Source organism: Dermacentor variabilis, chromosome 3, assembly GCF_050947875.1.
Source record: "Dermacentor variabilis isolate Ectoservices chromosome 3, ASM5094787v1, whole genome shotgun sequence".
In the NCBI taxonomy this organism is placed as follows: domain Eukaryota; kingdom Metazoa; phylum Arthropoda; class Arachnida; order Ixodida; family Ixodidae; genus Dermacentor; species Dermacentor variabilis.
Window position 1 is genome coordinate 25,365,894 of NC_134570.1, and position 25,943 is coordinate 25,391,836.

General features: G+C 44.1%; 1 protein-coding gene across 5 annotated transcripts in view; it reads right to left on the reverse strand.

The window, feature by feature from the left end:
* Positions 1-604: 604 nt before the first annotated feature.
* Positions 605-25,943, reverse strand: part of LOC142575312 (tyrosine-protein kinase CSK-like) — a 46,467-nt gene continuing 21,128 nt past the window's right edge. For all 5 annotated transcript variants that reach the window (XM_075684571.1, XM_075684570.1, XM_075684568.1 and 2 more), the window contains exons 7-13: positions 24,515-24,611; positions 19,452-19,613; positions 14,963-15,062; positions 13,915-14,010; positions 10,669-10,755; positions 10,056-10,190; positions 605-6,241 (exon numbers count right to left, since the gene is read on the reverse strand). In XM_075684571.1, coding sequence (XP_075540686.1) covers positions 6,191-6,241; positions 10,056-10,190; positions 10,669-10,755; positions 13,915-14,010; positions 14,963-15,062; positions 19,452-19,613; positions 24,515-24,611 — 728 coding nt within the window. In that variant the 3' untranslated portion in view covers positions 605-6,190. The remainder of the gene's footprint in view (positions 6,242-10,055; positions 10,191-10,668; positions 10,756-13,914; positions 14,011-14,962; positions 15,063-19,451; positions 19,614-24,514; positions 24,612-25,943) is intronic.

Genomic DNA, 25,943 nt, shown 5'->3' on the forward strand with positions numbered 1-25,943 from the left:
AGTCGGGCAGATGCATTAATGGTAGACTGCGCGAACACAAAAATAAAGTCGACAAACTTGTATCAGATGGCTTTCTCTCGCTTCATTGTAAGCACCATAAGCACTCCCTTCTCTTTGAATCAACAATCAGTACCGGCAGAAATAAGTGCGAACTTGCTAGACTTATAATAGAAGACGAGCAGATTGATGCCCTAGGGGATTCTATGCATCAGCAAACAGTCATTGGCACTCTCTGAAAAAGAGCTGAAATTTTTGCGCATGGCTTAACATATCACTTTAAAAAAATGTTTCGCTCTGATTGTTTATGTGTTCACATGGCTGTGACTCATGTTGGCTGAGTGTATAAGTATGACCTGGTTTTCGATAATAAACATTGTTGGGAGTTAGCACTGTGTGTGTACTTGTGGGTCTTCTTTTGTCCCGTCTTTTAACTGCGCTACCGTACACCCCTTGAAGATAGTATGTGAGGCAGCTGGTCGACCATTGCTATCACAAAAATGCAGTAATGTGACAAAGAATGCTTTGCATTAACAGCCTTGAGCTATCATGGTCAGAAAGCACATAAGCCGAATAGCACATGTGCTATCAAAGTGATATTCCCAGCTGGGTATACAAGCCTGCATCCTGGCAGGAAGTGAAAAGCCTTTAATGTCTCATGTTTCAAGACCAGATCAAAAGTTCACAACTGCACGAAGAGCATGTAACAGCTTCACTCATGGCTCACACACCAGTTCCTTGAGCAGCAAATCAATTTCAAAAGAGTCAACTCGAGTGCGAAACAATACACCTTGTGCTACTCAAAGGCACTGTACTTATCAGCACAGAAGGTTGGACAAAACTCTTCCCATTAAACAAATCTGCAGAAAAAAATTACGCCCACACTGTGTGCCAAGTCAGCACACACACGAAAATGGGCAGACAACAGCCAAACACAGCACAGGAACACAACTCCAGTGATTGTCATAGATTTAAGGACAAAATATCCATTAAAAATGTCACTTTGGGTTCATGCACACTTTTAAGCCATGAGGAGCGTATCCTTTAAAGCTGGTTATACACAGTCATACACAATCACGACATGTCCAAAAGAAATATTTTCTCTCAGCCAAAACAGTACCAGAGCGCACTCTAGGCTAATAGCAGTAAAAAAGTTTTTGGTGGTAGAAGTTCATTGAAATATTGACGCTGTAAAATGTTTTTTTCATGATATAAAACTGTCCTGTTATTATGGTAGGGAAGACACCACACAGATGTTGAAAAGTGTCATGCACTTGGTGAAGGGATTATTTATGGCATATGATCACTGCTTTGTCCACAAGGAGGCCAGCACTTAAAGGGTTCTTTGTGCTGGCATAGAGGGATCAAACACAGAAGCAAAAAGACAGGTTAGGCATATATCAAGAACACTGCTGCAAGTAAATACCTCAAATAAATAACAATGCAACACTGTAACTGCACGAACTGAGGCCAACACTATGTTTCTTCAGAAATAGGAAAAAGAAGAAAGATGCCCCATATCCCCAGGCCCATGAAGCATTGAGGAAACTTCCACTTAGGTCAAACAGTAAGAGCAGGGCCAGCATAGTGTAGACTCATATCACCAGACTACCACTTCGGACCGGCCGATTCTGGCAATAATGTAAGGGAGGCACTGTTTAGACGAATGATGAAGCACAAAACTGAATAGAACTAGAAGAAGATCATTACATTATTTCTGCCGAGAAGCTCGACATCAGCACACAAATAAGATTGCCACATATGCTGGACTTTCGGAAAGTACCTGCTGCCAAAACAAGTGCCTTGTCAACAAACAACAATGACCAGCATTTCCTTTAAGAGGTGCGTAGAGTGCTGCTCAAAGGATGATGACAGCTGTGCAGCAACAGACCAACTTGGTAAAAAGACTGCAGTGGCCTTTATTTGCAAGTGCCAGAAACATGGCATGCCCAGCTCTACATTCATAGCACAGTGACAGGTCCTCAAAACACTGCCTGTCACTACTTTGTCTGATAGTTTAATCATGATTATCAGAAAACTATGAGCTGCTTTAAGCCCATGCGCCTTTACTGAAGGCTTTTCTCTGAGTTCTCTGATCTGCTTGTATAAAGGCAGCAGTTAAAAATTAATTTTAAAACTCGTAAAACCAAAGCTATTATAAACCTAGCACTTAATCACGGAAAGAAAGATCTTATGATGTTTAACAATGCAATACTTATGTTAAGATAACCTATAAAGGCATGTAAACAACACAGTCATTAAACAAATTAGAACATAAAATTGGATGCAGTAATACCTAACTAGGAATAAAATTTGCAGTTATTAATATATACCTACTAAAACATTCATTAGCATTACTATCAAATGGTGCACCCCTACAAACTCTTTCAAGCTACTAATGTGACCATAAAAGAGTGCACGTCAAATATAAAATCAGAATGCTAGCTTAAATCTCAATTCTGCTCTATTATTTGTAAAAGTTCCACACGGGCTGCAACGTATAAATTGACTTGTAAAGTGTAAAGGCAAAAAATAATTCTTTACAATGTCTACTACTAGTAAACTTGATATTTAACTTTTCGCTGACATCTTCCTCAGTATCGATAACACCTGGCTCTATGCCACTGCCTTCAATTAACTTTGGGAAAACTGATACAGCCCTCCAATTGAGCTTTCCCATTGCCAAAATTTAGAATGTAAAGAAAAAGAAAGAGTTGCCCAGCTCCAAGGCAGTACACATCTGTTTGAAGATACAGCACTTAAGTACATCCCCTGTTTGTTTATGTTTCTGCATCCATGCCTACTATGCTGAACTCCATTACCCCATGCAGAGTAGACTAAGGCAAAAAAACCACCAAAGGATTGCTTGCAGCATTATAAGCAAGAGAATGGCCTTGTTGAAACAAACTTTTAAACCACCATTGAGTCATCCTAATGAAACCTATGGGCAGGAAAATGTGTACCTGATCTGTTTCCTTTGTGGCAGACAGAAACAACACTTTACTAAACTTGGCAAAGCTGTGTACTCCTTATCTAAAAATTGTGCGCACGCAATCACTGCATGTCACTAAGCCTGGGAATGCTTTTTCCTTAAGGGACGCTGAAGGCAAAAAGTATGTCAAGCTAAGCTGATGATGCACGAAGAATAGTCATTGATGGTGGACAATAAAGAGGCAAGTCATAATGCATTGTAAAATAAAGAAGTGCAACTTAGCCACGATTGCTCATCTTTGCCATTAGAAAAACACTCCACAGTATCTGTTTTCAACTCAAAAGGGTGACAGTGCATGATATGACAGCAGTTTCTGCACAGCGCCAACAATCATGTGGCCATGAATGTAGTATCTTCATAATTCAAGGACAGTGAAAATTGAGAGAGACATGCCATCTTGAACTGACTACCCTTCTCCTAAAAAAACAAAGACTAATAAAAAAAACAATGAGTTTTCAGGAATGCAATCTGTCACTCTAGCTAGACTCAATGTCACCTTTAGCATCCTTTTAAAGCAAACAGGCCACAGAACATACTAATATAAGCAAAAGACGGCACTGCAGTCAGGCGATAGTGCCATCTTGAAAACGCTAGGCGGTGAATAACACGAATATCTTTGCTGTGGCCCATTGTGGGATAAACATTGCTTCACGATAACATTGCTGCTTGTATACTGGCCATACGTCACTGGTCAGGCAGTACATTTAGAAAACTTCAGCAGTGACAGTCAAGAATGGCGGCAACTGTAAGAAGAAGCAAGAGTGGCCTACACGAAGAGCAGCATGGCAAGACACAAAAGCAGTGCAAGCAACTGAAAGATGGGACATAAAGCCACAGCTAGGCGTTACAGACAACCAGGTACCGCAAACACCAGTCTTGCGCACAGGCCAAGAACTGGTTGGCACAAAAAAGAGCAGAATGTTTAAAAAGCTCCCAAATTATGCCCCTTGCTACACTGTAAATGGATAATGCACCACTAGGGAAGGAATGATTTTTGGCATTTTCAGAATAACTTGGCCACATTTCTTATGCCTAAGACAGGCTTATCACACAGTAAGAAATAGAGCAGTTCTGTTCACTTTCAGCGAAACTTCTAGCAGTGATGTACTACTGCAAAAAAAAAAAAAAAAAAAAAAACCACACAAGGAGGTTTTCATTTTGTATGCAGGGTCACAATTAGTGATTTCTTTCACTCGGTTCTATTCTTTTGTTATCTACAGCTCACAAGTGGCCGATCCTGGTGATATAATAGGTCAAACTTCGTTTGAGCTACTGACAAACAGTGAAAAGGAAAAGAATTAGAATAAAACTTACATTATCCTGGCCCAGATTCCATAAGATATGACTCATTCAAGATCTACAGATGGCAGACAAGAATTTCCCATGCCACACAGCAAAAAGTTTATAGAGTGCAGCATGAAGATGTAGAAATTATTTAGCGGTTGTGGTGGCCAGTTGTTAGTTTAGCTAATATGGGCTTTTTTGTTGCATCACAGAGCTTCCTTAGCTGTGCAGCTTTCACAGAGATCTGCAACTTTTGCACAGGGTGCACTGTGCACCAACATCACAAAAGTGATTTGCAAGTCTCCTTCATCAAGCACAACTGCTGTTCACTTTGGCACAGCTCGGAATGGAGAAAATGGAACACCCAATCACGAAAAAGCTTTCACACTAAGTTTCTGCATAGACGCCTACAGAAATAGCAACGATTGGACAGCACTCTGCATTCATCCTAATGCGTCTGCTGAGACAAACAAACATGCAACCACAAAAAAGGCTGACATTTGTTTTTGCTTACATGGAAGTTAAAGTGTGTGCGAGCTGAAAGTTGCAAAGGAGAGAACATATATATGGCAAACAATGTCATGCCTGCTCTCATCATATAGACCTTAACAATTTCGTGAAGAAAGTGGGGTGATAAATCTGAACTTTGTGTACAAGAAAGAACGCAAGGATAGAGGAAGGTAACAGTGAACTCTTTTCTTGAAAGTATTGTTCCTTTAGAATGGACACATCGCAACTCGTCATGCTACAGTACTTACCAGCTATTTACTTTAGCAATGCATATGATACCAAAGAATGGAAGCTTTAACATCACACGACACTTTGTAAAAAAAATAAACAGAGCTTCAAAGAAACTGCTTCACAATAGCAGAGGAAAATTGCTGGCAGTAATATTACACATACAGACCGGCATAAAAAAGAAGTTAATTGTTGCTGGTACAAGAAGATATGCATACTTCTTACTCTAACACCTGGTCATGGTGCGCTGACTATAATTTGTAAAGAAGCCACTCTATCACGTGCCATTAAATGTTGGGTGGGCTTTAGAAATTGGTACAGTTACTCCACGCTGGACGATATCACGTTTCTCTGAGCAATACACACTTTGCATGTACTAAAGTGCATGTTCAGCAAAAGTGAAGCAGAAGACAGTGCTCTACAGAGATCTCAGCAAAAGGCAACACGTCCACAAACTCCTCTATCGAAACTGAGTATCGCTCAAATTGATAAAATAGAAATAAGATGACTGTTCCTGCCCAAGAACAAGCAGTTGTCACAGGATAAGAAAGCAAAAAAAAAAAAAAACACGATTGAAAAACGAAACCTCAAAGCAGAACAGTTGCCCGGCGTGATCCAGACTTATACAAGAGTGGCACTGAGCATCACCTATGGAGGGATCTGGGTCTGAAGGTAGGCTGTCACCAAGAGTGCGAACGCACCTGCCACGGAGACTCGCGTCCGATGCTCTCCTAGGCTGCTCGATGATGGCCTCTGTGTAGCGCTCAAAGCACCACTGCCACCACTCCGCACCTTACAGGGTGCAGCCATCTTGGCGGGCCCAGTTTCTACCCCGCCACCAAATGACTCTTGCAGCAGAGTTCCTTCTTGCAGACACGCATCCAGAATAGGCATTTCTGCACTCAAGAGCAGTGCGCCACTTGAATCCTCAGGTATACTTTGTTCGGCATTCACTGCACCGTACTCCACCACAGTGCGGCTTACAGCTGCAACACCGACAACAGGAGTGACCGATACACTGCATTTCAGTCCTTGCATCTGTTCAAAAGTCAATTCACTGGCAAGAGAGTGGTGCTTCTCAGCTGTCTGGTCCTGCTTACTAGAAGATGGGAGTTGTGCACAGGTGTCTGCTGAGCGAGAAGCCATCGCAATCCCTGGGACGTCGTTTGTGGGATGCTGTCAGATGGCATTCTGAGCTTCAAGTTTCAAACCCTGCAGCTTGCGTAGCACCTGCACAGCAAGACATCAAATTACCTTGTCACAGGTGTTGTCTGGCTCTGCATGTTCAAGATGACTGGGAATAATATCTCTGGAAACAAAATCTCTGGAAATAACTCCTTGAGGGGCACCTAGCTACCAGCTTCCATGAAGCATACCCATCAAACATGGTTTTCCATTTAACCCCTGCCTTTAGGTGCCGTGTGCACAATTGTGCGTGCCAAGATACAGTCCACACCCGTTACAATGGATCTACATATGTACGACATATTTTTGGACATAACAGAATACTCATCTCACTTAGTTTAGTCTGCAATGTAACCAATTCTGCTTTTAGCAGACCCGGCTATAATGGACTGTTGGCTACAATGGACAAATGTTCAGGTAAACTTTGTTTGCATGGTGTAAAATACAACGTGCTTTGCTGTAGTGATGTGTGAATGCATGCGGCAGTGCACTCCATGCAACTCTTTTTGGTCACTTGCGGAATTTGCAAAAATGCAGTTTTTTTTAACAAATGAATACACTAGCGGCAAGCTTCGTGCAACAGCGTGCCACGCAAGGCCCCACTGGCAAAAAGCTTTCATGTCGACCATGCAAGCAGACCATCGCTATCGGAGGCTGCTGCTAGGCCTAACCAGCTTCGAAACGAAGCAGTAGCATGGAAGCATTGAAGCGTGAAATCGAGCACTTTGTGTGTGCCACCTTCTGGTCCTTTTGCTGGTTCCTTCTTATTTCAAAACATGAATGAACTAGCTCGGCAATTTATGCTTCTAAAGCAGTATCATATGAAGTTCAAGAACAACCGCCAACGATCATAAAATGCACCATTTTGAGGAAGCCATTTCTCATGGCATCAATTCATGACAAAAAAAATTAAAAGAAGGTATGCTGCTATCCGCGGTGTCCAGAGTGCAAGGCACGTGATGCAGTCGAGCCGTCTTGCATGCAGTGCAGTGGTGGCCAAATGCAGGCTCCTAGGCGAACTTGCCAAGTACAGCAGCTTTTGTTTGTGCTAGATTTCACAGCGGTCGTCACATGTTGCCAAAAATAAAATTAAGACACCGGTTTATACTAGCAACCACTGATTTGTTTGAGGGACAAACAGTGGGGCATTGTTTGTGCTATTGGTGGAGGCGATGCACTCGGGCCAGGCAGCTGGCACGCCAGTGCTGGCCGGCTGGCTCGCTGCCATTGTGCCGACCATTAATCATGCTGTTGTGCGGGTGTATACTGTCACGAGTGGTGCTACACACCGGTAATTAGAGAAGACGAGCATGCAGCAAGACAAACATTTATAGAGGCGAACTTGTGACCTGCATAACCAAAAGCAACTAGCCCAGTAGCAGCAACACGTGCACACATGGAAGGCAATTGACAAAGAATGAGCATTACCTATGTGCAGGCGGTATTTATAGGCTGTGAAGGAACATGCGTAGGACTATCGCAAGAGATAGCGCGAGTTGCCCTGCCTGATACGATGGGCCCATCGTAGATAAGACACGATCCCAGTAGGTTTGCGCGAGTGCTTACATGCATTAACACCAGTAATTCGAAAGCCACCAGCACAGATACAAAGCCCGAAAGGCACGTGGCAATATGCCTTAGTACCGAAAAACTGCCATTTGTCAGCAACGAGCATACTGAAAATGGCAAACAGGAAGGTGCCATGCCGTGTGGTTGTACAATCACCGTACAAAGTGTTTATTTAGTTTATTTCAATGTTCTTATTGTTTTTGTGTTCGCTTATGGGTCAGACTGTGGTAAAGTTTCGCTATTACACATTCCACATCCTTAATTTTGGATATAACGGACATCAGATATAATAAAATTAAAGTATGGGGTTTTACATGCCAAAATCACAATCTGATTATGAGGCACGTGAGGGGGACTCCAGAAATTATTTGGACCACCTCAGGTTCTTTAACATGCACCTTAATCTAAGTACCAAGGTGTTTTCGCATTTTGCCCCCATCAAAATGTGGCTGAAATGCGGCCACTGTGGCCTGGATTAAATCCCATGCCCTCGTGCTTAGCAGCCCAACACCACAGCCATCAGGCAACCATGGAGGGTAGGACATTAGATACAATGGACCTTTCTCGTTGGATTATCATGGTCCATTGAATCAAGCATAGACTATAGTGCCTCAAAAACAATAGCGTTGATGAACATATTAAAACAGTCAACGTCTCATTTTTCTGACTCCCTAGAGATCGCGAAAACGTCCGAAAAAACGAATGCACGCCTTTTGCTACTCCCAAGGACTCAAATTGACACAGGCATGTCCGCTCTGAAGGCCTGCCAGTACACTTATTAGGCATATTGGTGCTTGTACGGTGACAGGGGATGACGGCTGCATGCGCATATAATTAAGGAATACATGCTGTGTCTCATGTCAATTGTCCCTTCCAACTGTTGGTATGCTTTACTGCAATACTTACTTAGCATATGCTTCATCGCATAACACTGCTTTACTGTGGCGAAGGTGACTTTCTGGAATTGGAATTATGCAACGCATCTTGCTTTCTGAGCTCCGAAACCATTGGCCAGGATTACAAAGGTGGATTCAGTGCCGTTGCTCATAGCAGCTAATTCTTTCAATGAAAAGCATGGCACCAAACTGCAAGAAGCTTGGTAGTGAATGTCGAAGCAGGTAGGTCTAGCGTCACCGCGGTGGTTGCTACGGCTGCCAGTAGACCTGCATGTGAGAGCGCCTGTTCGAGGCGGTGCGATAATCAAAATGGTGGCGGTGGTGGCTTTGATAATGCTTTTTCAGACCTGCAGTCATGGCAAAAAGTCCGGAAAATCAGACGGCAAAGGGTTTTTGCACCCGAAATTTCAGACATGCTTATACATTATTAGGCATGTCTGTTAGAAAAATTGGGCGTCCAGAAGACAAGTCATTGACTGTATTTAAGATATGTTGCATACATCTCTAAACACGTCTGATTGGACTTGTGCTGCAAGTTTGAATAATATGCAAAATGTTTTAGCAAAAGTAGTTGGAAGGTAAAGGGCTGGGTGCTGGCTTTTGGTGTCAGTGCTTTTACTTTCTTTCACAACGTATTAGAGCAGCCGTATCTTCAAGTGGTTAGATGTAGGTGCTTTCCAATTACACTAGACTTAATAGTTTATTTCATTTCCGATGTTCTTGTAGAGAGTTCTCATGTAGAGTCAACATTTTGTAAACTTTACAAAAGTCACTGAATTTAAAATTCTTATTCCATTCTGCAGCTCTAGAGGCTCCATAATTTTGAAGACACAACAGATATAGCGAAACTAGTTAAATTTCAATGGACCGAGTTAATTGGCACCTGAAGGGGTTAATAATTCAACCACCACAATGTAATAGAAAGCATCTCTACGAAAAAACATAGTTCACTTGATTCCATTCAAATTCTGTAAAAAGCACAGCATACTTTACAATTTGGCTGCGTGCTTCCACACAAGCCAATACTCAGGTTCAGTTATGGTGCTGCTGAAGCAGAAATATTGATGCTGAAGCAGCAATATTGAAAATATGACACTACTCAGCTCTTTCACACATCCCACAGTATGCCAACTGTATATTTATTTGACTGTATTCACTCATTCATGATATCATACGGGGGCGTATTTTGCAACAATTGCTTTCGGTGATAGTACTGCCACCAGGCATGCACTGATTGGCTGGTATAGCAAAATCAGATGAGGTGATTGGCTACTTGAGCTACACGTCACATGAAGGCGATAGTCGTAGAGTACGTCCCATGGTCTCAATACTACTTGCATCTGTTAATCTCTTCATTTCCAGTGGCCTTTTAATTTACTGTACGTGTATGGTACCTGCGCAAAGGTGGGTCTCTCCTGAGGTTCCTCCTGCCAGGCAGCACGCATGAGCTCGTACACTTCACTAGGACAGCCTTCGGGCGATTCCATGCGGTAGCCCTTGCTCACGTGACGCACCACATCTGCCAGGGGCTGCAAGCATGCGCAACACACTACACGTCACTGCAGCTCTCTTCCCCTTGCTATCACAAGCCTGCTCTTGCACTATGTGCAATGACCGTTTTCATTTGCTTTTTGTGCCTGGTGATTACAGCATGCTTTTAGGGCATCAACAGACTCACTGTGTCCAGTTTACATTGCAATGTGCCAACAGATATTGCTGATTGATTGATTCCTAGGGTTTAACGTCCCAAAGCAACAATGAAGCAATGAGCGAGGCCTTAGTGGATGCCGGTGCTGGCGGGAATGAGAACTAAGGTATATACAGAGAAAAGGGATGTGAAAGACTAAGAAGTCACATAGACGCAAGAAAATGCAAGTTACTTGGTTGCAGCTCCTCGTGCAAGTTCAATGACCTCAAGATGTACAGGAAGAGAGGTGCAAAAAATTTCTACACCCATCTCCTGTCCTCATGAGAAAGAGAGAGAAAAAACTGACTGCTGCAACTCACAATTCGAGGGTAGGGTACCCGGCCGAAGGAGTAGATCTCCCACAGCAGAATGCCAAAGCTCCACATGTCTGACTTGTTGGAGAATTTCTGCACAGAAGAGTATGAAAGGCGGAAGGTTGGAAGAAGGAAATAATGGGCACACAACATCCAATGCTCACTGGACATTGGCCAATATATTACAGTCGAATCTCGTTAAGTTGAACGCCCTTAATTCGAACTTTCGATTTATTTTAACTGATGCCGTGGTCCCGTCAAAGTTATTTATACTCCAATGGGCGAAAATGCCCAGTAATTCGATTGTGCAAGCATTTGCGATGGTTAATTAGAACATACCACGCTCCGACAATGCTCTCAGCAGCACGCCATATCATGTGGTGGCATCTCTGGCCAGTATTGCTCTGACGCCGTCATAGGCGAAAGGCTTAGGAGAGACACCTCAACGCAGTGAGCAAAAAAAAAAAAAAAAAAACATGGTGGCAATTTCACCCTTTCTCAAATGGCAAGGTTGCCATTTCTATGTCGTGCCTAAATGCCCCAGCCACACTAGCGCCAAAATGTGCACTGCAGGAGGGATTGGTCCTGTGCTGATTTTTCGTGGCGAGCAGTGAGCAGAAGAGACCATTAGGAGTGGCCCCTACAGTGACGTACATGTGGGAAACTAGTATCATGCGGATCTGCCTGACCACTCTATTCGTACTCGCATCTGATTCAGCCGAATCACTTGTTTCGCACTATCATCTGGCTACATCAGCTCTTGCTCGCGCTTGTTTTGGTTGGCTTGGTTGGCCTCGTTCATGCTTGTTTATTTTTTTATTATTATTATTTTTTTTTTTTACAATGATGTGTTTAAACCAAGACGCCCCGATGGAAAGGTTGTTGGAGACAGTGTGCCATATGCAATTTTGTACGACAAGACAGACCCTGAATACAAGAACAAGTCCTTCTTTTGATTAGAACTGCTTTTAATTCAAACATATTTCAGGCCCCTTCAAGTACGAATTATTGAGATTCGACTGTAGCATAATTACCAAGCAATATGTCTAGTAGAGCCAATTGCGTAGCCTTGCACTAAATCTTTTCTTGCATGCACACCAGTGCAAGCATTCACTCTGCATATGGCAACATGAAAGCACATGTAGTTGCCGATTGATAATTTGGATCCAGCAGGGACCACATAAAACTCTGAACACATAGTCGACAGTCCAAAATAACAGCCGCCAGAAAATAAGTGTCTTATTACACACGTAACCAAAAAAGCTTGTAACACATCGCTGCACGCAGGTACGCTTGCATGCGACCTGGTCAGTGTGTACTTCAATTGTCATGCTGTTGATACAAGAAGACAAATGTATGGTAACGGCATGCACCGAATTTCCATCTCCTAGGAACTTGAACAAAGACAGACTGTGCTCTGGCACCCCAATGATCACGGGGTTTACTTGCAAAAGTGATTGTCCAGCACTTTTCCCGCTTTATCGATGCTCTTGTCAATGCCAACATTGCGGGGGGAGTTGGCACCATTTGAAGCTGATAGACAATTCTGAGCGACAAAAATTTGTAACAGTAGATAAAGTTGCCCATGACCACGTTGCTACTTAAGGGGGCATTAAAAAGAAATACTTCATGAGTTTATGTAAAGCATTCTTTCAAAACTTGAATTTTTCTGATTTGACAGAAGTAGGACGGTAAAGCCAAAGTTATGAAATTCTGATGTTGCAGCTTTACAAATGCGAATTCTTGTTAGCGACTTCTACAGGATTTCAAAATATTTCAGTGTCCCAGGACACTATATCATAGTTTCTGCGTGGTCTCTGACTCGCCTGCATTCAGGTACAAAGAATGACGAGAATTGAATCAGTAGAAGGGACACAGTGCTGATCCTAAAATTTGATACCTTAAAAAGCTACACTTGAGAAAAAAAAAAACTAACTGGGAAAATAGAAATTTCAAGCTTGAAAAATGGGAAATAATAATTCCAATATTAAAAACGCAAAATTCTACTGCTAGTGTTGATATTAGACGCACGTATAGGCTCGTAACAGCATCTGGAATGCACCAACATGAATCCGTGTACGCGCGAGAGGCACGGGAATAGGCATCGCACATTGTCTGAGGTCTCCAAAGTAAACCTACACACGGGGATAAAAGGCAATGGTTAGCTTCGCTGCTGCGTTATTGCCGATCCGGTATGAGATTGCACAACGCATTGACTTATCTCCGGCACGATCTTATCCGCTCGTCTAAATCTTGGGATAACCATCTCTTTCTTGCCGTAGGAAGCAGAGACTGCTTGTGCTTCGCTTTTCATGGACCCGTGTTCGGTTTCAATTTTTTTTTTTTTAGAGAGGGTTGATTTGCCGCTTACGTTTGCAATATGATGAACAAATAAATGGCGTATCAGCTGTTGCCAAAGTGACCCACTGCCAGGCCCAGGAGATGAACTCGTCTCCTAGGCCTAGTTGCCATAGCAACAGCCAATCAGAAGGCACCTCCCAGCACGCTAGCACACTGAGCCAATTGGAGGGCCGCATGCATTGCGAGTGCCACGATTGTTTTAAGTTTGTGCTTTTTCTATGCGGCATTCAGTGACGAGGATGCGGGGAACTGAAAGGCAGAACTTTGAGCTTTCAAACGATAACAAGATGGCAGCGCTCAGCGGCGGGAAAGACGAAAAATAGCTCCGTGAATAACGTTTCTGCGAGATTTTGGAGTCGTTTCTTGCTGTCCACGCTCACAAAATATATTTATTTTTTTTGGACACTTAAGGTGCGCTTTGGGGCAAATCATTTTGCCCCAGAACAGATGCCAAAACAAGTAATTCCCAAATATAGACTTCTTTTGGAATTTTGGTTTTTAAGACTTGTGTCCCCCCTTAATTTAAAGCGCAATGGGACCGGAAATTGTGAAGTAAGTGAGACCCTTACACGAGTCTATGCGGCAATTCTACATTCGGTTGATTCGGACAAGTTTTTCAGTCTCATGAAATCCAAAGTAAGGAGGTTTTACTGTATGCACCTTCTCTCATGTACCTGCTCTTGTAGCATATCTGTTCAAGTTCAACAGGATGTATACGTCTTTTTGAGAAATGAGGCTTCAGTATGTTCTGGACGGTATTTTACTTAACTTCACTAATGCACAGAAAAACCCCTGGTCCCTACGAAACTTTGATAACGTTTATTGATTGTATTCCCAATCAGATATAATAAGTTTCCTTGGTCGAAGTACACAGCTAGTATCACCACTTACGTTGCATTTGAGGGCTTCGGGGGCAGTCCATTTGATAGGAAACTTGCCACCCTCTAGATTGTCACTCTCGTCTTTTGCCAGGCCAAAGTCAGATACCTGCAAGCACAAGAGGAGTTCATTTTATTGCAATAGCAATTATATAACATGCCAGGTGAATTTTTGACATCGTTTCCGTGATGTTCCATACAAAGTTCAAATATGATAAGATTGTGCCTCGCACACCAATTCTTCTGGGTGAGAAGAAAAGCATTTGAGGGTGAGCCAAGACAGATAGTAGTTTGATGCACACCATCCTCTTGCATGCCCTATGTAGGAGGTCACTTGACCAAACGTGCACTAGATGGAAGGGGAGGGGGGGGGGTCAGGTGAGTGGTCATCTCCTCTACCCTGGCGGTAGCTGTGCATGGCTGTCTATGTGGCTGACAGGTAAACGTGCACCCTCTTCTTATGTGCCTACCATTGGAAGTCACATAATCTCAAATGTCAGGTGGGCATTAAAGTGAGAGGCAGCCCGGCATGTTTGTTCCCTGAAGCCAGCGCTCTTCATCATGCCAGCGTTGTGACAGTGAGTGTTTGTGGTCATTGAGTGAGATCTCTTCATGTTTGCTTGTGTATGCATGACACTATGCTTGTTCATTAGATCAATGTTTGCTGCAAATTATATGGCCGATAAAACTACAACCTGTACTTTATGTACTTGTATAATACTTTGCTATCACTATGAATGCTTTGCCTTTCAGGTAGAACTGCAAATATTACAGCACTAAACTGTAGTGTCACCAAAACAGCCAGACAAACAAGAAAATAAGACCTCAAATGCTATCATGGACATTATACAATTCTGCTATATTATCAAATTCGCCATGTTGACTGACCTTGATTGGCACAGAGGGGTGCTACGGCATCTATGATTGGCTCAAATTGCCACCGTTACAGAATTTGATGATGTCCAAAATACTACTCCACGTAACAAAAAAGAACCTGAAGTGCAAGTTATAGAAGGAGCTGTGCTAATAGGACAGACATGCGAGTTTCAGAGCATGCACACCTTGGCGAGGCAGTCATCCGAGATGAGCACATTCCGAGCAGCTAGGTCTCGATGCACCACGTGCTTAGACTCCAGGTACGCCATGCCCGCACATGTGTCACTGCAGTGAAGAGGTTTGTAACGAAATAGACAGCACAGACAATGGAAAAATTAATACAGCACTACCAAAATGAAAAATTACACTGAACGTTCCAAGCACCCAAGGGGCTTTGAAACATTTCTTAAACGCATGATGCGAATCTTCCAGATTATTATATTTTGTCAGAGCGAACTTCTAATTCACACACTTTTGCTCACTCACTACACCTTAAGTTATCTATAATAATTTTTGAAATTTCACTATCCAGAGTTCCTGCAAATGATTCACATTTTTGCTATACATCTCACAAGTACCTTGCAGCACTGCCAAACGTGTGAGGCATACACAGGCAATATCCTTGTGCAGCGGAATATAGTTCCCGTCATTACTGGCCGATTATTGGCTGCACTAGAGTTATTTACTTTTGCTCGCTACATGATACGGTACAGCGATACATTACATGTTAGGACCCTTAGTGCATGCACGTCGTTTAACAAGAATTACAGTGGCAGTTACTGTCAGTAAACGTAACAACCACCCTAACCGTGATCACCTAGCAACATGGCAGTGCTCATACAGTGCCGAACACCTGCTTAAATTCGAATTCACGCTTGTTACTTGCTCTCTACCCTGTCAGCAAGAAACAAATGACAAAATCCGCCATAGCTAAGTCTCATCTTAAGCTGTGGTGAAACCATTAGGCATGTTCTGTCGTAATTACTGAGATCGGCTGTTTTGTTTTTATGCTGCCAAGTCTACAGACACGGTGCCAAGCCGTGAAACTGTTTTGATTTCAAGTTAGCAGATGGCACCTCAGCATTAGCATTGGTAATGCATTGATGATGAGGAACACTATAAAGGCCTAATTATTCACGGCATCATTAATTTACTACCCTGCTCTAGCATGGCATGTGATGATGAGAGCAAGCAAACGCCAAGTAGACACTGTGGCACAGCTTAAGATTTATGAGGGCGTTCACCTCTACTACTTGCTAATGACGCAGCAAGGTAACTGCAGGGAAAGAATACAGGTCAAGGGAAGCACCGCTATCACATGCATGCACACACAGCTTGTGGTTACGGCATCAAAATACTTTTTGCGACAATCCGCCAACTGTGGAGCATGTACCAATAGGACTGACGGCAAGCAGATGCTGAGCAGACGATGCAGCGCAGATGAGTACATCTCGAAAGGCATTCGGCCTTCCTATTGGCTAAGAATTCATGTGGCTTCCATGGTGCTGCAAGGAATTACTGAGATAGAATATAGCCACACATGAGCCCATGTATACAGGGTGTATCTCGAAAGTAATGCAATTTTATCCCTAGAAAAACGTTTATTCAAGACATCGTTACAAACATTTAGAATTCTTCGAAGTAGTCTCCTTTGGCATCTGCACATTTTTACCAGCAACTCTGCCATGCACTGCAAACACTTGAAGGCATCGACGGGAACCTCTTTTAGAGCCTTTGTCACGGCAGTTTGGATGGCTTCAATGGTCCCAAAAGGTGCTCCTTTCAGGGTGCTTTTGATTCTCTGGAAGAGAAAAAAGTCCGCCGGAGCCAGGTCGGGACTATAGGGGAGCTGGGGCAGTGTCCCCAAGTTGTGCTTGGCCAGGAACTCCCGTACGCGCAGAGGAGTGTGGCTGGCAGCATTGTCATGGTGCAACTGCGAGGTATCAGCGACATCCTTTCGCGCTCGGAGGACCCTTCTTCTCAATCTCTCGAGCACATCCACGTAGTAGGCAGCGTTGACTGTCTGCCCTTGAGGCGTGAATGCTTTGTGAACCACACCCTTGATGTCGAAAAAGACAATTAGCATTGTCTTCACTTTCGACTTGCTCATTCTTGCCTTCTTGGGGCAAGGGGATTCCGAGGTGTGCCATTTGGAACCTTGGCGCTTCGTCCCAGGATCGTACTCAAATACCCATGTTTCGTCGCCGGTAATGACAATCCAAAAATTAAGGTTGAATTTGCACGCATTCCAAAAGTTCGCTCGCGATCACCACTCGGTTGTTCTTGTGGTCATCAGTCAACAGTTTGGGGATCAGCTCGGTGCACACTTTCTGCATGTTCAAATTGTCGCTTATGATGCCAAGTACGGTGGTTTTCCGAATATTGAGAGTCTGTGCTATCATTCGCACACTCATTTGATGGTCGGTGTTCAAACTATCACAAACACGAGACACATTTTGGTCATTTTTGCTCATTGATGGCCGTCCAGAGTGGGATTCATCATCCATATCTTCTCAGCCTCCTTTAAATGCCTTCGATCACCTAGAAACTTGAGAATATCACAAAACAGAATTCCTGTAGGCTTGCTGAATCATTTGGTAGGTATCGGCAAGACTCTTATCAAGTTGTGACAAGAGCGCTATCAGGAGGTTCATGGAAACAGCAATCCTGACGCTCCCAGAGCTTGGAGCACTGTGCTAGGCAATGATGAAAAGCTAAGAGTCCCCCCACCTAATCCAACCAATCTGATCATGGTACATCCAACAGCAGCACCAGAAAAAAAAAAATAATTGCATTACTTTTCAGACACACTCTGTAGATCAAATAGGATAAATGGCTTTTGGGTGATTTCCTACTATAAATGACAAAAATTACGGAGCAGAGTGGCTGAGCAGCCCATTCACACCTTTCAAGAACAGTGAAGAGTGCCACGTGTTGATGCCATCAACAGACACAGCAGTTCAAACATCTTGTACCTGTGAGCTGACATTCCTACATGACAACACTCCTACAACTATCACTTTACTGCCTCGTAAAAGGCCTCACCTCGCACAGTATGCCTCACCAAAGTAGCGTATTTATTAGAGTATAAAGTGGTCACGATAATAAGGCAAGGGTGTCCAATTGGGTGACCCCCAAAAGAAGAAGAATTCAAGCATGCACAATAAAAATTAGCCAACGGATTATTGAGACTCTGTAGGAATTGCCTGCAATACAGAATTAACATCGTCAAGACGTAAAATGGCAACCATGATATGGGGGAAAGGGACATGCAGAGACAGGGAGAGTGTTGGGTTCCCTAAAAGGGAGTAAGACTGAATTGGTGAGAACTTTTACGTGAGATATGGCTTTATGGCAGTGTGCCTTGGAGCGCTGCAATAAAGCAAAAGCGACGCTAGTGTTCAACCGAAACAAAGTGCCAAAGTCCGCATTGCCATAGTCATCAGTGGCAATCCCACACAAACTATAGCAAGGCCTGAACGCTTTGTGCCTATTTGTGCTATTATAGCCTTTATTCTTGTGTTTACCACAGAGCATAACACCACATTGCCCGTGTTCCCTCACAACTGCATAGACACCATCTATAATCGTGTACATAACAACCAAAATTTCCCCCACAGCGTTTGTAACTAACAGTAGTTTAGCTTTGACTCAGTGCATGTGTCGGCCGCGAGCCTTCAGAACTGTGCAGTCGCCATTCATGATCACATCGATAGTGTCCATGGTTTCATCTGCAGCTGTTGCAGCAAACAGTAGTCTTGCTTTTACCTTGTGCATGTCGGCTGCGTGCCTTCAGAGCTGCGTGGCCACCGCTCATGACAGCGGTTTTGTCAGCAGCATTTGCCGTAAACAGTAGTTTCATTCTGACTCAGTACAATGGCTGTGCACGCAATGTCACAAACACGGCGAAAGCTATCAAGAATGAAGAGCGCCAGCTACATCACGATGGATGAACAACAAGTTGGCAACCAGCTCAATGGTGAAAAAATAATCAAGATGAGTGCACGGTAGTGTACATAGTGCATGTCTCACATGAAGTCGTAGAATAGAGAGTCGAATAGAAATAGTCAAATAGAAACAGAATTTGATGATTCATTTAGTAAACAAAAGCGTGTTGAGCAGTAAGAATTTGTTTGTGAGTTTCTTGATAACCTAGATAATTAGATATTCAGTTAATTCGGGCATTTTTTTCGGTCCTGTGAAATCCAAATTTACCATGAGTGCTGTGTTTTGCAACGTCAGACCGATGCTTTGCAAAGCTGCACAGTATGTTTTTCTTTTCCTTCCCCAGTACCATTCCCGTTTCCACTATTGCGGATAAAGCACAATCGCAAAGCCTGAACAAATGTTCCCTTCATGCTTGAGCTGTGTGCGCCAGGTTACTGCTCTGGCCAGTGGGCCATGGCCATGCAAATGGCTATGTGCATTTCAGTATAACAAAAGCAAAACAGGCAAGGAGTTGAAAACCGAAAAGGATCAATTCGATCAGCTGATAGCACTTGACAGAAAGCACTTTCAATAAGTTCTTCAGAAGAAGGTTTATGAGCCAGTGACTTCTCACACCTCAGGCACTTTGCAACCTTAGTTGCAAAGTGTAGTATTCTGCAGTAAAAGGTGAAAAAGTGCATCACAGCCACATTTTGTACATCACGAATCGGAATCATGGCTACTTACGTGGCAAAGTTGATCTGATCCACACGTGTGACATGGAGCCGTCCCCTGGAACGCAAGTAGTCCACCAGGGAACCTTTGGCCATGTACTCGGTGACAATTTGCAGCGAGTTCTCCTCAATGACCAGGCCAAGAAGCTGGACAAGGTTTGGGTGACGTAGGGACCTGCATTGTTTTTCACAGTCATGAACATTAAGGCATTCTCCTGGCACTGCCAGCCAGAACTTATGACATACACAGTTTACCAAAGGGAGGGGGAAATAAATCTTGAAATCATGACAAAAACAAGCAGATGTCCATTGCAAATGAAATGTGCAGCAGAGTGGATTGAAGTCATTTTGCTGCCAATTGTGCAGAAAATTGGGTGATGACTGCATAAGTGACACTTCTGTTACCTCATATCATGCTGAAAACCATTTTCTGTGCAGCTTTTGTTGACATGAGGCAGGCTTGTTTTGCCATATCCTCCTCCTCCTCCCCTCCCCCTCCTTTTCTGTCAAGTGTGAATACTGCCTATATATGCAGCATCTAAAACGAATAAAACCAGCTGATAGATTGCGCTCTTTCCGTCCACCTTGTCTTTTTCCTGTGTTCATCCTTTTGTAGGTGCAGTTCTTCCTAACATAGCAATGCACCAACTCACCCAGCAAGAAGCTCTAAACTACCATGGGACACCATGGCAGAGAACCAAGAACACGATCTTATGCTCCACAGGAGGACGCCATATCCACTAAGCCACCAGACAGTCTGTTGTGCTAATTGCACGTACAGTTGGCCAAAAGGTAAAGATGTAGACAGAAGCTGCAGAGGTGGCCAGTGTTACTCTTACAATGTACTGACTGCCATCAGCAGGCATCAACATTATTAATAGCATGATGTAACAGTTATGTGGAAACCCAGAAGGTGGAGAGGAGTAATTAATAAAGGGAAAATCAGACATCCATGTGTTCGTAGCAATTGCTACAAAGGAAACCCATATGGGTTCATCGAAAGAAAAGCATCGCAGTGGAAGAAAAATTCGCCCTGGTCTGAGACTCAAACCTGGGACCACCGCAGCAATACTGTATATATTAGAATCTAGGCAGATAGTCTTTTTAGAGCGCAGCTCTTTGGCGTCCGTTCCTGGGTTTCGCGTCGTCGTCGGCGTTGTCGTCGGCCTCGTAACCAGCTTTCATCCCCTTTCATCCCCCCAGCGCTAGCAGCGACCGACTGATACCGCTGGATGCCGCTGACGCCGCTAGAGAGTCAAGATAACGTGACTGCATAGAACACCGTCGCCGCCATGCAGAAAGAGGAGGAAAGGGTCCCCCCCCCCACTGTTCTTGTGTGGCGGATAGGGTGCTCTTCAGTTGCCGACGCGCCGGTTATTTCATGTAGGCCCCGGCACGTCGACGAATACGTGACCACCTTCCCACGGCTAGACCTGGTTCTTAGCGCTGCGGAAGCGAGGGTATCATATTGTTTGTGTCGGCATCGGCGGCGTTGTCCCTGAAACCAACTCCGCAGCTGGGGTTGACTCACTATCGGCGTCAGCGGCATCAGTCAGTCGCTGCTATATCTTCCCTCCTCCCTTTATCGTGTTGTCCGCTTGCTGCGCGCGCTTCTGCCCCCATCGTTTGCCGCTGGGTGTACACGCCGCCCCCCTCCCCCCTCTTCCTGTGAGTCTCCGGTTGTCAAAGCGCCGGCTCGAACTTAATTCCTTTCTTCGCTCCTCCTCCAATGCAACCCCTGTGCGGTGGCAATCAGAGAGCCAGATCGGTGGCGGCGGATCTGTATATGTGCACCGCCCGAGCCGAAATTGCCGCTGCCGTTCGCCCTGTGCGGTGGCAATCAGAGAGCCAGATCGGTGGCGGCGGATCTGTATATGTGCACCGCCCGAGCCGAAATTGCCGCTGCCGTTCGCCACTGCGAAATTATCTGCCAGTTCTTTCTGAGCCATGAGCGAGACGACCGATGGAAGTCCTCCGTCTGCTGCTGCTGCTGCTGCTGCTAAACGAGCTGCCAGAGCAGAGGCCCAGCGCCGTCGCCGTCAGAATCCAGAGGTGCGTGCCGCCGAAGCAGAAGCTTACCGTCGCCGCCATCGAGATGATCCAGGAGTACGGGAAATATAAAAAAAAAATTCTGTGATAGCGCATACATGTGTTGCTCGATTTCTTTGCCTCAATCTATCGAAAAGGTGAAACAGCTTATTTGCTGCGCTCAAATTTCGCATTAGGAAGTAACGTAATCGTCGGTAATTTTTTTTCCACATCGTCATATACCAAATTCTAGGCAGTTTAGATGTGAGGTTTTCAAAAAAGGCGCCACTTTTTAATTGAAATTGATAAATACGGTGCATAGCTAGCACCATCTAGAAAAGTCAGTATTGCAGCACTACTAGCCGTGCCAGTAGCCAACTGAAGTACATGAGCAACATCACTATTTTCCCCTGTCACATCGGAGCTGGTTCTTTATTCTATGGTATTAGCGTGCAGCATGGCATTATCGTAATGGCACCAAACGGTCTATGCCACTATAGTGCTGCTTTCACACGAAAAGTTGTGCTAGCCACAGAGGCATTGTCAACCGTTCAAGACGGGCGGGACTTCAACATCGTTGAGACAAATGTCCGTCGTTGGAGGGGCAATGGGAGATGCCTTTTTGCATACGCCGTGACGAGGATGGAATTTACTGTTTGAAGATGACAGTGATAAGGAAGATAGTAATAAGGCTAGGAGTGATGATGACGTAGAATGAGCTCGGCATGGTGATCATTCAATAAATATTGTTTTCATTTTGTAAACGCTGTTCTCACTTTTTTGTTCGGCCTCCATTCAAGGTAAGATTTTTTTGGGGGGGGGGGGGGGGGGCTTCAGACTTTCGAAGGTCACCTCAAAATCGGGGTCGGCTTAGATTCGAGTAAATACGGTATTCCGTTACTTTTGTTGTCACTACTCCTTGCAATAATTACACACAAAGAAAATCTGCCGATATTAGCGGTGCAGTCAGCTGCAATGCAAACACAACCGAACCAGTCATTTGCCTTTGGTAGCCGTGCACTGCAGCTGAGCTCAACAAGTATCGGAGCTCTTGTTCATGTTACAGTCAACAGAAGTTTGACAGTGGATATAGTTTTTCATAAAATGCACTATTTACCTGTCACTCTATTTAGCGGAAATTATTTTGTTTGGAATAGAAGCTGCAGCCGATGTCTGTGTTGCCGGTGGCAGAGGCTTTGTGGTCATCTAATGGCCCATCCGTCATGCAGTGCACGGTGCGCCAGCTGAACTGCCATCCACTTTTGGACACCTCTTGCGCGGCAGACATTCTATGGCGCTGGAGGACGCTTCGCCACCAGCATGGATGTGTCTTTAGCCTTGAAGCCACTCCCTGCCTCATATGTGAGGCTGGTAGATTCAGTTAATGTTTCAATATGGCAATCCAGATTTTAAATGGCGGCACAAATTGTAACAACTAATAAACTTTGGCAGGTGAAGTAGTACCAAATTGTTGCATGTATAACTCATACAGATAATTTTTTAAGCTTAACAGTAAGGCGGGGTGCAAGTGACAGTCAAAAACTGAACTATCAGGCATGTCCAAAAATCAGACAACCTGGAGGCATCGCCACATACCCCATAGAGCTAACATACAAGGGCGTCTGAAATTTCTGATGCTCAAAACCTTCATCGCCCAATTTCTGAAGACTTTTTGCTGTGACCACAGGTCAAAATTAGTGTTAATCAAAGCCACCCTTCACACCATTCTAATTATTTCACAGGCTCAAACCAGCGCTCTTGCATGCCAATCTGCTGGCAGCCATGCCTCCTGTACGCTCTGCAATGCTAGGCTTAGCTGCTTCAATGTTCACTGCCAAACTTCCAGCTGTTCGGTATAGTGTTTTATGGCGAAGTTGGACATGGCTAGGGCATTTCCGTCGTCCATGAACAACCAGCAAACTATCTTGCTGGTGCCCCTTACGATAATAGCGCTCGTGATACTGCTCACACGTTAGTCATTGTCGTCTCCTTCCACAGCTGGCTCCATTGCCACTCATTGCTTAAGGGGGTATGAGCCATTCATTGGCAAGAGGAAACTATCGTCATCATCATCATCATCATAAACTGTCATCATCAGCAATGGCTTGAGAATAGTCGTCTTTTTCCACAGCTGGCTCCGTTGCCACTTATCATTCCAGAGATGACACGATAATCATCCAGATGACATTACATGAGTCATCCTCGCCAGCGGCTTCAAACTGTGGAAAGCATGGCAAGGGTCTAAAAATAATTGCATAGTTTTGGTTTACAAAAGTCAGCCTCACCGCAATACAGCGGAGTTACATGGTCAAGCATACACAATGTATTGCGGTGAAGCATATGATGAGTTGTCCACTGCATAGTATGAGCTCCTTAATTAGACATGCGTGCTCCCGCCAACTCCTGTTACAGTATGAGCCCTGAGACGCCTAAGTGTACTGGCAGGCTTTTAGAGCTACTTCAGACATGGCTGTGGCAATGTAAGCCCCTGAGGAAAGTAAAAGGCATGCATTAGTTTTTTTTTTTTTTTTGCTAGATTTTTCGTACGTTTTCGCAGTCCCTAGGGAGTCCGAAAAATTGGACGTCGACTGTACTTGCGAAATTTGCATACAATATTCAGTATTTCGAGCAATCCTTGCTACATCTGAATAATCAGTCTGTCTGCTACTCTACATCACCTAATATTAGTGTGCATATTTGAGTTTTTCCTCAGGTCCCCTAAATGTACCCTCGCCTTATAATCGTGACCACCTTATAATGAATATACACTAAGTCCTCACACACAAACAAAAAAGAGGCAACAAGACGCACAAGTTGTCATGGGTTGGCATTAGCAATGACTGTACTCCAATCCACCCGCTGGGAGGAAATATCCTGAGGGCAAATGTTAAAAGCCACATTCAGCCTTTCACTACTATGATAATCCTTTTCCAACCCATCTCTTAATGTTTTAAAGGGGGAGCCAGGTCAGGCATGATTCATGTGAAAAAAATGTCTAGAAACATCAAAAGGAGTCATGCTGGAAATAATACAAAAGAAGGCACTTACGTCATAAGTGACGCCTCAGCGATGAGCATGTTCTTGCCAGACTCCTTTATTTTTTTTACTGCTACCTTCTGGCCTTTGTAGTTTGCAAGCAAGACATCTGTGGACAAGAGAGACAAAGAAGAAAGACATGTTCTAACCATCTGCCAGAAAAAGTGGTGCTGTGAACAGAAGTAACCCTTAAAAGATGACTTTTTGCCCAGCCGAAAACATATGCTATGGATAGTTAAAAAAGAAAAAATATGAGGGAACAGCATTCTAATTGTTGTGGAACGCCGGCCACTTACAGGTCGCGTCGCCAGAAAAAGCAGAGCTGCGAGACACTCAACAAAGCCTTTTAATGGTGACAGACGAACACGAAAAGCTCTCATCATGATTATAAAGGTGCGCACACTTCTTGGTGCCAGGCGCGGAGGCAGCAGCCCACAATTCATTTTTTTTTTCTTTGTCGTCTGCTAATCTCCGACATCCTCCAGGGCCTCAAATGTGGCAATGTCTAGTTCTAGGTGATGTAGCTTATGCACTGGCCTCTTGAAGACTTTGCCTCCCTGTAATCTGATTAAACAGGCGCGCACAAATCTGCCGGCACCTGGGTACACCTCTTGAACCCGGGCTAGTGGCCAGAATAACTTGTGCGTGTTAGGAATGTCGACTATTACGATGTCACCGATATTTAAATTTTTTGAGTGATGCATGGGTGAGCGATGAGCCGATGGTAGTCGCAGCAAATATCCATGTTTCCATCGCTTCCAGAAGTCATTCATCATTTTTGTCAATGTTGAAAGCGTTGCTGATAGTCATTGCGATCGTGGCTGGTTACTAGGTCTGACAATGTCTTTCCTTCTGGTAACGTCGTAAGTTGCTGGCCCATTAGGAAATGAGCTGGCGTGAGGGCTACAGGCTCGCCTTCCCTATTATCAGAATACGTTAGAGGCCGTGAATTGAGCACCGCTTCAACCTCAGTAATAATAGTTGAAAGTTCTGTGCACAGACAGCTTCGACCTAAAACTTTGCGGAGTACCATTGTTACGGTTCTGACCAACCATTTCCACCAGATTTCCCACCATGGGACCGCTTCGATGATGAACTTCCACTGAATACTTTGGTTCGCAATGTAAGCCTGGAAGTCGTCTTGTCGTAGTACTTTCCATATTTTTTGTAGCTCCCGCGATGGTCTCTTAAAGGTTAAGACATTGTAGGAGTAAATGGTACTTGGGAGTCCCCTTCTTGCAATGAAACACCGGAATGCCAACAGGATTGTAGGTGAAGACATATCCAAGACCAGTTCCAAATGCAATGCTCTTGTTACTGTACGTGAAAAGTACGATGTACATTTTCCTGTCGGAGCTCTCAGATGACTTCGCATACAATGGTCTCGCAAAATCAAGTCCTGTAGTGTTGAAAAGTTTCTTCCTTTCGACCCGGCAGACTG